The sequence below is a fragment of the Lissotriton helveticus genome (genome assembly GCF_964261635.1).
Source record: "Lissotriton helveticus chromosome 1_1 unlocalized genomic scaffold, aLisHel1.1 SUPER_1_unloc_3, whole genome shotgun sequence".
Taxonomy (NCBI): domain Eukaryota; kingdom Metazoa; phylum Chordata; class Amphibia; order Caudata; family Salamandridae; genus Lissotriton; species Lissotriton helveticus.
In genome coordinates this window covers 2,297,385-2,309,961 of record NW_027611670.1, presented here as the reverse complement: position 1 = coordinate 2,309,961, position 12,577 = coordinate 2,297,385, and the positions used below count along the sequence as shown (strand labels likewise).

The following is a 12,577-nucleotide window of genomic DNA, read 5'->3' as shown; positions in this document are numbered from 1 at the left end:
CTGGATAGTTTTGAGGATTTCCCCAAAACTGGAAATGATTTGCTCGGGGGTAGAATCCTCATCAAGGCAGGAGTTTATCCAGGGTAGTGCTTTGGTTACAATTTTAGTTGTTGTTATTTGGGGGTCTACCCGAGACCATTTCACCGAATACCCATTAGTTCTGTCCATAATTAGTGCATTTTGGGTCAATAAACTCTTCATTGTGGGGTGAGGAATATTAGTAGATAACTTCAGTACAATGCTGTTGGAAAAATGATCACCAGATACTTCTGTTCCTGTTGTAAACTGAAAAAGCGTACCCTTTAAAGAATATGAACACAAAATAAAATCTATAGTACTAAAACAGCCCCTACCGTGGAAGGTAGGTTTGAGTTCCACTGGGGGGTCGACAAGTTCGTTGGCATACAACAGTTCTAAAAACATTAAACTTTCGTTAATGGAATCTCCTACCGCAGAATGAATAAAATGTGTCAATGGGCAGTCGTTTTCATCTGAAAGACCACAATCGGTTGTCCTATATTTTGGGCACAGTTGTACATTGAAATCGCCACCCCATATTACATTACACAATGTAGGTGAATGTTTAGCGCGTTGTTCATTTATAGCCATGGTAATTTCAGACACAATTTTCGTACAGTCTGTCGGAGATAGATTATTATAAAAATTGATTATACTGTATGATGTACCGTTTTTAAAAATAATCAAAAGAATTTGGTAATTCGGGGTAGTACATTTTATAAAAAAATTTCTTACTTCAAGTTTGTTTGAAATATATATAACAAGGCCCCCCATCGGTCTGCCATGAGTTGATGGGCAGGCCGGTGAATGAAACGTTAGGTAACCCTGTATGTGCAGTGGGTCGATTGTCCAGGTCTCTTGCAAACAAATTATCTGGTGTGTGGTAACAAGATCCAGCCAAGGAGTAGATAAGATCTTAGTTCTGAGACCTGCCACGTTCCAGAACAATATTGATACTAGCTGGAACGGCTCGGTTTCATTGATAGGTACAGGGCTTCTTATCTGTGCAGATGGAACCAGGGGTGCACGATTGACGTTGTTAAGGGATGAAAACAAAGAAACACCATTGTTGGCGTTAGTAGCGTTAATTGCATTAGTAGAACACCGGGACGGGACTGGTTGGTGAGAACCTTCCGCCTCAGTATTATTTATATCTGTTGCAATTGTATCTACTGTGGGAGGTAAGGGCGTCATTTTATCCTGCAGTCTTCGGGATTGAGGGAGATTTGCTAGGGTTGAGGATGGTAGATCGGATAGAGGTGAGATCTCATTTTCCAGTCCCTGGACTGCTGATGGTCAGTCCACCATCTCCAGGCAGTCAAACCTGTTGTAGGTGGAAACACCTCTCCAATCCGGGAATGACGTAGTTTCCCTGCCTCCTTGTCCTTGCCATGTTGACCAGCTCGTTTTATTGTTCCAGTTGCCAACCTGAGTCCAGTTCCATTCATGTCCTGGTAATAGGGACTTGGCTTGTGGGTAGAAAAAAGCTAATCTTTTTGTTGAAATTCCTTCAGGGGAAGTTTGAGGCCCCCATGAGGAAATAAGTTCCACGGTTTGGGGGTCTTCAAAGTTTATTATTATACAGTCCCCTGGGATCAGTTTTGGCTCCTTCCCTACCCACGGAACTCTGCGGACTGATACAACTCTGTTGTTTGCGTAGGGGGGAAGTGGACGGTTCATTGACAACCAGTGAAGCACCTTGTTTTTTAGAGACCATCCGGGCTCATCAGAGTTAGTGTGTAGCTCTGGGACCCCAGTCATAATAATGACGTAGGGCGTTGCTTCTGGTGGAAGGTAAGCTGGGCGCACACCGTTGCGTCTGGTATTATATGCTGCGTTCTTTGTAGCGGGTGTCTTGTTGGATGCAGCCGTCTTCTTAGGGGCTGGTGTCTTTGCTGGAATTGCAATAGGTGGATGGTTGGTAGGTTGGCTCTCTGGTACAGATGGGACAGGAAGGGAAGGAGAAGCAGAGGTAGTAGGCATGTTTGCAGAAGTGTTGACTAATACTTGCTGCAAATTGGCATGTGTTGTGTTTACTGGTTTTTGTTGGATCGCTATTTTTTGTTGGACCACCGTTATAGCGTTAGCCGCTTTGGGTGCTTTGTGTGTTTGTGTAAGATTTGTTCCCCCAGCAGTTTTTTGTTTTGGATTACAGGTTGGGGCTGCAGGAAGTGGGTGCGTAGAAAGTAAGTTTTTCTTGAGTTTAAGGTCAGAGGTTAGTATGGCTAAAGATTTTTCAATTTTAGCTAATGATATCATGAAAGGTTGAAGGTGTTGCTTTATTAGGGCCTCAATTGAAGTTAGCAGATTGATATCATGAGTAACTATGTCCTGCCTAGTGCATATATTACCACTCGAACATAGGTTATGAGTGTCAGATGAGAGGTTTATGATTTCTGGAGCAGGAATATCAATCGGCTGTTGGGGCGTGGCCGAGTTATTTAAAGCTGCTGAAGAAGAAGAATTTTGATCTAGTTGTATCGGAGGATCCTGTCGTGTATTGCTGATATTTTGAGGGGGATTCTTATTTCCTTTTCTTTTTCCCTTGCTTTTTTTCGGGATAGCACCTTCTCTCTGGCCCCTCGTGGAGGGGGATGGAAGGTCCTCATCTGGGGGGTTTATAAACAGGATCGGGGTTCGCTCAAGTGATGGGGGGAGATGGGATACAGAGGTTTGAGATATTTGGGTTGCAGATAGATCAATAGACACGGACAAGTCTACAGTCCCAGGGACCGTTGGGGTCTCTTGTTGTATGCCTGAGACGAGAGTACGTTGGGGAGTTACGGCGGATGCGAGTAGTCCCAGTGAGGAACGCCTTGCTGCCGCTAAGTCCTGCGAGACCCTCCTTTCTAAAAGGAGGACTCCTTGGTTAATGGCATCGTTCGCCTTGGCGATGAATTGGTCAATTGGCCCTATGACCTGAGCAGCATGTGTAAGCTTGGTATTTCTAGTGAGTCTGGGAGACATTGTAACAGATTCAAAAAGGGCACAGTAAATAAATACAATGAAACAACACCTAGATATTGATATTAATGAATGAAAACCCCCTACGAGGTTAAATGAAATGTCAAGGGGTTAGCCCAGTCCAGTCTTACCCGGGCTTGAACGGGATTAAACGGGCCCGCCCTTGGCCCGGGCTTCGCCCGGCGTCCCGCGAGACGGGGGTCTCACGCTATTTCAGCGCCTCCGGGCGCGCAGATGACGCGGCGTGCGCCGCACTGGGTGCTGGGAAGTGTAGTTTTCCCGCCTTCGACCGCGCTCCCCACGGCTAGCGGCTCCAGCTGGCAAAGGAGTCAGGCTGCGGGGGGCGGGAGGCTAAACTGCTGGATTCAGGTCTTCTTGGCGGTATGGGCAAGCGTCAAGGTGCTCAGATGCGAGGGCTTCGCTCGCGCAGTGATACAGAGGTTCCCCTCTCATTGACTTATCTAGTGAACAGATATCTGTGTAATATAATTAATTCAAAATAAGAATAATGATAAATTATTTTGTGCAGATGAGTTAAAGGATTTAGAGCCTCAAATTATTCCATGTGATCTTACACACACAAGTGTAAAGCGCGGCTGTTGTCTTACTTTGACAGGTCACGTGACTACTGATTCTGATGTGTTATTCATGGGAAACGAGTTCATGGAGGATACGCAAGTTACATCTGTGAAGGAGCAAGGCGGCAGTCCCGGCACAGGTGAGAGATGCGTATCACCTGCAGAGTGGATGCGTGCTAAGGTGAAGGTCCTACCAGATCCTTCTTGGCCCACTGAAGAGAAAGGTCTATCTTACAGGCCCTGCAGAGCTGAGAGAAGGAGCACAAGGCCTGTAGCCCCTCGCTCAGACTGTACCTGAAGGAACACTTATATATAAACCTGCACTCAGCAGACTCTAGTGTATGAGGGTGATGGGTCATCGGTCACTAAAACAAAGACGTGCACGCGATGGAGTCTTTTAGATGCTGTTCAACTAGGGGTCATTTTAATTCCAAGATAGCTGCTAATGACTTAATGGGAAGCCGTAATCTATAACGATATATGGAGTCAAATGGATTGTTAATTTTTATCTCCTGAAAGCGACATTACAACTCTGCTCATACTGCAGTACTTCACGTAATGAACTATCAGATACCAATATTCAAATCCCAGGGAATTGAAGACGTCCGAAGAGGCCTGTTATCTCTTACAGACGTGATTGAGTGCACCTCTGTTGAAGGTGATCGTTTGGGGCTGGTCTCTTAAGAGCCTGGCCCCGTGCACCATGAGTATAACTCAAGATCCTTAGTAAAAGGTTGGATGTGTTGACTCTTGAGAAGGATGAGCCTGTTGCCACTCACGGAGATCAGGTGCGCTGCGGAGACACTCCGCTGACGTGGAGACACTCCGCTGACGTGGAGAGGAGAAGTGTAATATTAGGATAACATTTATGATGGGTGAACCAAGTAATGGATCCAGTGAGCTGTTCAGGGCATTTAACAGATTATGATAACTGGATTGCTTCTAGACTGAACCATCTACTTAGAATAAGTCAAGGTGTCAGAAACGGAGACTAAACCGCCTGATAACCTACCGTCTGACAGTGAAGCTCATGACTGCCATAGAAACAAAAAACTCCAGGTTCAGGATGAATAAGACAGCATCCTCTGCATCCAGGCCTTTTAATATATGTATTGCTGGCAGGCACCTATTATTTGGGGCCTTAATAAGCCATTATCTGCTCCTCAGTCCAGCATTACGTTGAATTGCCTTTTACAACTGTTGGAATGCAGTGCAATCTCTACGAGCGCACAAACTAACCTAAAGCTAATAAGTTAGTAGTTGAGATCTCCCAAGTTCCTTTTTTAATTCTTTTGAGATGCTCCTCAATCTGGGTGTGAAAAAGCATGTTTAGTTTTTTTAAAAAGACTCCCTACCCACCAGCCTGGTTGGTGGCTTTCTGCAAACAAGGATACCTAGCGCATCAAGAGTGTGCCTTTGTCGCCTAGTTACAGTGGAGCGGGTTTTTTTGGGGGGGGGGGGGTTATTATCTCAAATGAGACAAAGAGGTGAATTCAAATTTTCTTTTGAATTACCCAACAGTGTGCTGTACTTTAATAATGGCAACCATAGACAAGGATTAAAAGCAGTGGTGGATGCGTTGTGAGAAACCAACGGACTCTCTCATTCTTGGTATGGGTCGACATGTTTTTTTTTGCGCCAAGATGGCCAACTGGTAGGGAGCTCCGTCTGGAGGCTCCCAAGGCTAGGGATAGCCATTGGCGCAAATCCTGTCGAAAGCCCAGCCATCGCCCCCCCCCCCCACTCGTGAGAACGGGGGATAAACATAGGGGCCAACAGCCCCCTGCCCCCAGCAGGATCGAGGACAGAAAAAGAAGCTGCAAAGCTTACCAGGACATGCAACCCACTCCACCTGCTCAGCCTACCTCACGAGCAACCCCTGCCTCGCACTGGGTAGCACCTAGGTGGTTCAGTGGGGTCATCGGCGCCACATCTTGTGCTGCATTGCGCACCTCAGCGCGGTCTGCTTCTGGGCATGCCTCATGCCGACGGGGAGCCCCAGGGTGTGGGGCTCAGGGGGAGAGTGCGTCTCTCGGCCCTCTAGACGCTGCAGCACCGTGTGCTGCTGGGCTGGGTCGGGCGAACATGTGCCCTCGCTTCGACTGCAGCAATCTTGTGCGGGCCACCTCCTGAGTGATCGTGCCTCGACTGCAGTGATCCTGTGAAGCCATCTGATGGGTGGCCTTCCGCCACCACTGCATCGTAAAGCTTCTGCTGAGTGGGCTGCTTCTCTCCGCACTTCACTGCAGCCCGGGAGCCCATGGTGGATATCTGATCAAAGTGAGCGGGAGGGTTATGGAAAGCCTGGCGGGAGGAGAGTATTATTCCAGGCCCTCCCAACTCTGGTGTGGAAGGGTGAGCGTAATTGGCCTGCCACTACAGTGACCCACCTCTTAGCTTGTTATTTCCTCTGAGTCAAGTCACCTGGACAACATGGCTGCTAACACAGCTGGCCCCTCAAGCCTGTAATACCTGCCTCAGCCTAAGGATTGCAGCTCCAGAAGCTCCAGGAGCTGCTGGAGCTGCCCTTCTCCCCCTGCACTTCAGCCCTAAAATAAGATTTTATGTCAGATTTCTCCCTTTTGTTTTTGAGCTTCTTCATAGTAGGAAGGCTTGGGCTACCTCACAACAGGCATCTAGCTAAGGCTACTTCATCAGTGTGTTTTCCGCCTGTCTCCAGCCTCAGCCTACTCTTTGCGTTACCTCTTCAATTGAAATGCTCTTTGGCTCCTTCGGTGGGATCTCCACCAAATACCAGGCTTTGTTTTCTGTTTGGGCTCCCAATGCAGCTGAATGACATTGGGCAGCGCTCTCAAGAGGTTTTCTACCAATCACCAGCTCCTGTTTGTGGCTAATCTTCAGCTAAAAGCACCTATGACAAAAGCGTAGATTTCGATGCCGGAACACAGCTAGGTCAAAACTTGGTACTGTGGACCTACACTGCTAACGGGCGTGCTTACTATACTTCCATGCACATACTGTCACTCACAACGTCAAGATATTCTGTTTACCATATGCCAATACTGGCCTGATGCTTAATCATACTTCCATCTAATCCTGGTTTTGTCTACCTTACAACATTATTGGTTCGGTGCTTGAACCTGTCCACATCTACTGCTTGTATTGTGCGACTGTATCATTATCCTATGTGTTTCACAGTGTTTCTGGACATATAATGTTTCTTAGGCCTACAAGTTGTACTATACAACAACACTGTTTTGATGATGGCACATGCTTATGTACGAACTAGGCTCTTGTCCGCCTTATACCATTATTGGTTCGGTGCTTATCAATGTTAGTCCCTGGTATTGTACGACTGCACCATTACCCTTAGCATTTATTGTGTTTCTGTGCATAGACTCTTCCATATGCTTACCAGCTGACTCTGCCCACCAATATTGTCTTTCTGCATACACTGTGATTTCATGTTGATGTTGTCTTTTGTCCACGTTGTGATCTTTCCCTACTATACCTCAAATCAGCAGTAGTGTCCCTGCCTGTCCAATGTATGCTGTACAGGTTTACCCTGACGTCGTACCTATGTTATTAATTTATTCAGTATATCCATGCGCTAGAACTGCTTAGGCCTCCCGGCAAACTGGCCTACAAACAAGCGCAGACAGCATCTCCCCCATCAAACCACCCAACACCAAGAGGTCCAACAAACACGCCATCTGAGAATGCAAATGAATGGAGCAACGAGAGCGCTCCAGCAGAGACCACACACACCACACCGCACTAAACTTCGCCCTCAGAAGATATCACTGCTCCCTCAAAGAAGCCAAAAAAGATACCCTGGCCACTCGCATCGAAACCAGCAGCAGCCACTCAAAGGAACTATTTAACATCATATAGAGAGCTCCCTGCCCCAGCAGCCATCAAAAACACAATCCCCACACGGGACCTCTGCAACGCCCTCTTGAACCACTTCCACAACTAGATAGCAGACATCTACAGCAATTTCAACGCTCAATCAATGAAGATCATTCCACACGACTCCTGCTGACACCCCGCACAACCACCTCACCGACTGGACCCCCCTCAACACTGAGACCACCGCGACCATCATGACTTCCTTACACTCGGGCACTCCGATAGACCCCTGCCCACACCACACCTTCAACCTAGGATGGAAGGACATCTGCCCTCCGCTCACTTACATCCTCAAAGCGGCCATCAACACCGCCACCTTCTCAAATACATAGAAACTCACAGAAGTGAGACCCCTCCTAAAGAAACCCACCGCAGACCCCAACGACCTCAAGTTTTACCCCCCTCATCTCACTCCTCCCATTCCCTGTGAAGGTCCTTGAAAAAGCTATTAACCACCAGCTCACAGACAACCTGGAGAGAAACAACCTACTAGACACCTCCCAATCCAGCTTCTTAACCACCCACAGCACAGAAATGGCTGTATAGCCTCAACAGACGACATCAGAACCTTTTTCGACTGGAGAATCCGCTGTCCTTATCCTCCTCGACCTCTCTGTGGCCTCTGACACCGTGTCCCATCACATCCCAATCAACGGACTTCACCACATCAGCATCAGTGGCAACGTTCTCAAGCTAATCACCTCATTTTTTCACAGGACGCTCACAAATAATTTGTCTACCATCCTTCACCTCCAAAGCCAAGGACGCCATCTGCGGCGTCCCCCAGGACTCCTCACCCAGCCCCACCTTCTTCAACTTCTACATGACTCCGCCAGCCAACATCGTCCGCAGCCACAGATTCAAAGTCATCTCATACACAGACGACCCCCAACTCATCCTATCTGCCACTGAAGACACCTGTGCCACCAGAGCCAACTTCTGGAACGCTATGACCAACATCGCCGCCTGGATGAAAAATAACTGCCTGAAATTGAACAAAGACAAGATGGAAGTGCTCATCCTTGGAAGAAGTCCTCCCCTGTGATACGACTTATGGTGGGCCCCGCTCTCGGACCTGCACAAACCCCCTCCCCCCACCACCCACACCAGGAATCTGGGCATCGTCATAGACAACGGGTTCTCCATGATGCGCCGGGTCAGCGCAGTAACCTCCACAAACCTCCACTTCCTCTGAATGCTCTGGAAGATCTTCAGGTGGACCCCGCCCGGCACCAGGAGAACAGCAGCACAGGTCCTCATCACCAGCCGACTGGACTACGGAAATTAATTCTACATCGGAATTACCACCCGGCTCCTGAAACGACTCCAGACAATCCAAAACGCACGGGCAAACTCATCCTTGATCTCCCAAGACGATCAAGCATCACTCCCACCCCCCCCCCTCAGAAACCATCACTGGCTCCCAATCAAGAAGAGATGCCACTTCAAACTACTAACTCACGCTTACAAGGCCCTCCACAACCCATGACCGGCCTACATCATCCACTGCATGACTTTTCACCAGCCAACCAGCCCACCAGCCACCTCAGCTCAGGCCACCTTGTCCTCGGACATGTCCCACACATCCATCGGATACATGGAGGAGGTCGATCCTTTTCCTACCGCGCAGCTAGTCCTGAAACAACCTGCCCCTCCACCTCTGGACCTCCACCACCTGTGCCGACTTAAGGAGAGCACTCAAGACCTGGCTGTTTGATTAAAGAGCTCATACTTAGCGCCTGGATACTGCCCGGATGATAAGCCATACTCTACAAATCCTGTTGATATGATATGATAGGATATGATATGATACAAACCCTACCTCAGCCACTAGCCATTGACACTTCGGACCATTATTGAACACGAGAAATTGAGCACACAGGTACTACTGGGCAATCTAGGCACCAGTTACTGCACAGGTAACCCCCCAACACATCCTGAACGACTTCCCCACTCCACGCGTCTCTGACCCTGCCCCCCCTTCCCCAGTAAAGACAACAGGCATTCCACCTAATCCATGGAACGACCCTCTGCTGCAACAGGCAATCATTTTGGCAGATCCCCTCCCCTGAGAAGGGCCCTAAATAGCCGTCTGTGCAATAGGACTGTACACCAATGTTACACCGCAACTCCACCATGGAAAGGTATGGCCCCAACTCATACCGTATTAGGTTCTCATGAAACCTCTGTAAAACTGCTGCGAAAAATGTCAAGCACAAATTAATTAAATAGACACTAATAACTGACATCTTCTACAGTCCTGCACACAGAGGCCTTAAAACTAACTCCACCCCCGTCAGCCCCCTCTATTGCCAGACAACAGAACGATACAGTTTGATTATCAGAATCATTCTTCCCCTACACATCCCACGTCCTGGACTCCTCCCAATCCGGCATCTGAAGCAACCACAGCATGGAGACCGCACTCCTCGCTGCCACCAATGACATCCGCACCCTCCTCGACAGAGACGAGAGCGCAGCTCTCATCTTACTGGACCTCTTGGCCGCTTACAACACAGTGTCCCACTGCACCATAATCATGAGACTCCAAAACGCCAGCATACGCGATAAGACACTGGACTGGATCCTCTCCTTCCTCACCGGCCGGACACAGCGAGTCAGACTAACCCCATTCCTTTCAGAACCTACAGAGATCAGCTGCAGAGTGCCGCAGGGTTTCTCCGTGAGCCCCACCCTCTTCAACGTCTACATGGTCCTCCTCACAGACATCATCTGAAGCCACAGACTCAACATCGTCTCCTACCCGGATGACACTCAGCTGATCCTCACCAACGAACCCACAACCGCCAGAACAAACTTCCAGAGCAGAACGAAGAGTCTCGCCACCTGGATGAAAGACAGCTGCCTCAAGCTCAACTCGGACAAGACTGAAGTGCTCAACCTGGGTCCCACCACGACAGACTGGGATGACTCCTGGTGGCCAGTTGATCTGGGACCTCCACCCATCCCTACGGACCACGCACTCAACCTTGGCATCATACTGAACTCATTGCTCTCAATGAACCGCCAAATCGACTCAGTTTCCTCACCCTGCTTCTATACACTCTGGCACGCACTCATCACCAGCAAATTTGACTACGGAAACACACTTTACGCCAGCATCCACCAGAAACAATTCAAGAAACTACACAATGTTCATATCGCAGCCGCCAGACTGGTTCTTGACATCTCCTGCTGCCTCATCACATAACACCTCCGACAACTCCGCTGGCTCCCAGTCAACAAGAGAATCATCTTCAAGCTCCTCACACTTGCCTACAAAGCTCTCCACAACATAGGACTAGCATACCTTGACCACCGCCTAGCATTCCTCGTACCCGCCAGACATCTCCCATCTGCCTATTGCGCCCTAGCCTCCGTCCCCAGGATCGACAAGACCAGAACTGGAGGAAGTTCCTTCTTCTTCCTTGCTGCCAAGACCTGGCTCTTTCAATGATCCTCCACACCCAGGAGGACCAGCCCCCCCCACCCACACCCCACCAGTGCGTTGAGGCCCTCACGGGTGAGTAGTCATGCTTTAAAAACCCCTGATTGGATTAATTGATTGACACATGGCACTCCTCCACTGCCCAGCTAGAGCTACCTATTGAACCAACATCCTCACAGTCCATCAACCTCAGCATGAAGCCGGCATCACACATCTCTGACCCCACCCCTGCGGCACTTGCAAACAATCTCAGACACACCATCTCTCCTGTGTGGACCAAAATCATGAACTCCTCCCTATTGTGCGGCTCCATGCCGGCTGCCCTCAAACTCTGCCAAGTCACCCCCCTTCTCAAAAAGCCAGATGCCGACCGAACAATTCCAGACCTATCACTAACTTCCCGGTCCTCACCAAAATGATTGAAAAATATGTGCTTGCACAGCTCAACAAAAAATACGTCCAGTATAAAATAAATAATTGTTGGGGTGGAAGATCAATATTTCCCGTTATTGGATCTTCCAACACTGATTATTATTCCTTGTTAATAATTATGTTTAACAACTTGAAGAACAAAGAACCTGTTTCTCCCAACCATTCATTTGTGCTGTACTTCCTTTTTTATTGCTGGGTTTTCAGATATTGCATCAATTGGTTCACCGAAAATTAAAACGGAGGATGACTCGTACTCTATCCATCACCTAGACTCCGAGAGAAGAGAGCGCATACCCAGCGGTGCAGGTGAGTGTCTATCCATCACCTAGACTCCGAGAGAAGAGAGCGCATACCCGGCGGTGCAGGTGAGTGTCTATCCGTCACCTAGACTCCGAGAGAAGAGAGCGCATACCCAGCGGTGCAGGTGAGTGTCTATCCATCACCTAGACTCCGAGAGAAGAGAGCGCATACCCAGCGGTGCAGGTGAGTGTCTATCCGTCACCTAGACTCCGAGAGAAGAGAGCGCATACCCAGCGGTGCAGGTGAGTGTCTATCCGTCACCTAGACTCCGAGAGAAGAGAGCGCATACCCAGCGGTGCAGGTGAGTGTCTATCCATCACCTAGACTCCGAGAGAAGAGAGCGCATACCCAGCGGTGCAGGTGAGTGTCTATCCGTCACCTAGACTCCGAGAGAAGAGAGCGCATACCCAGCGGTGCAGGTGAGTGTCTATCCATCACCTAGACTCCGAGAGAAGAGAGCGCATACCCAGCGGTGCAGGTGAGTGTCTATCCGTCACCTAGACTCCGAGAGAAGAGAGCGCATACCCAGCGGTGCAGGTGAGTGTCTATCCATCACCTAGACTCCGAGAGAAGAGAGCGCATACCCAGCGGTGCAGGTGAGTGAACTCGTCTGCATGGATGCTCCAAGTCAAACAGAAGGCAATAAAAAGAGATTCAATCTATCCACTCATATTGGTAATAGGGCAAGATTAGTATGCCCTGGAGTGTGTCCCATTCATAAACTTCGTAAGGAAACTGTCCCTCCACCTGCTACAGAGCTGATGGCCATCACCAGGGACTCAATACATAATACCAGATGTCTACAAAATGTCCTAGGTCAAGCAATAGTGGGGAGAGATATGAGAAACATTAGCAATGAGGCTAACGTATGAAATAGATAAAATGCGGATATTGTATCAACAAATTGAACGTAACATATGGAACAACTTCAGCTTCGATACAGATTCTCACTTCTATTTCTGTC

At 48.7% G+C, this 12,577-nt stretch overlaps 2 protein-coding genes across 2 annotated transcripts in view; one reads left to right on the top strand and one right to left on the bottom strand.

Moving 5' to 3' along the window:
- Nucleotides 1-12,577, bottom strand: part of LOC144805858 (uncharacterized) — a 2,350,900-nt gene that overhangs the window by 1,931,652 nt on the left and 406,671 nt on the right. The window lies entirely within an intron of this gene.
- The window catches only part of LOC144805847 (uncharacterized), a 108,933-nt gene that overhangs the window by 57,412 nt on the left and 38,944 nt on the right, over nt 1-12,577 (top strand). The window contains exons 4-5 of the mRNA XM_078672325.1: nt 3,599-3,700; nt 11,518-11,619. Of these exons, the coding sequence (XP_078528451.1) occupies nt 3,599-3,700; nt 11,518-11,619 (204 nt within the window). The remainder of the gene's footprint in view (nt 1-3,598; nt 3,701-11,517; nt 11,620-12,577) is intronic.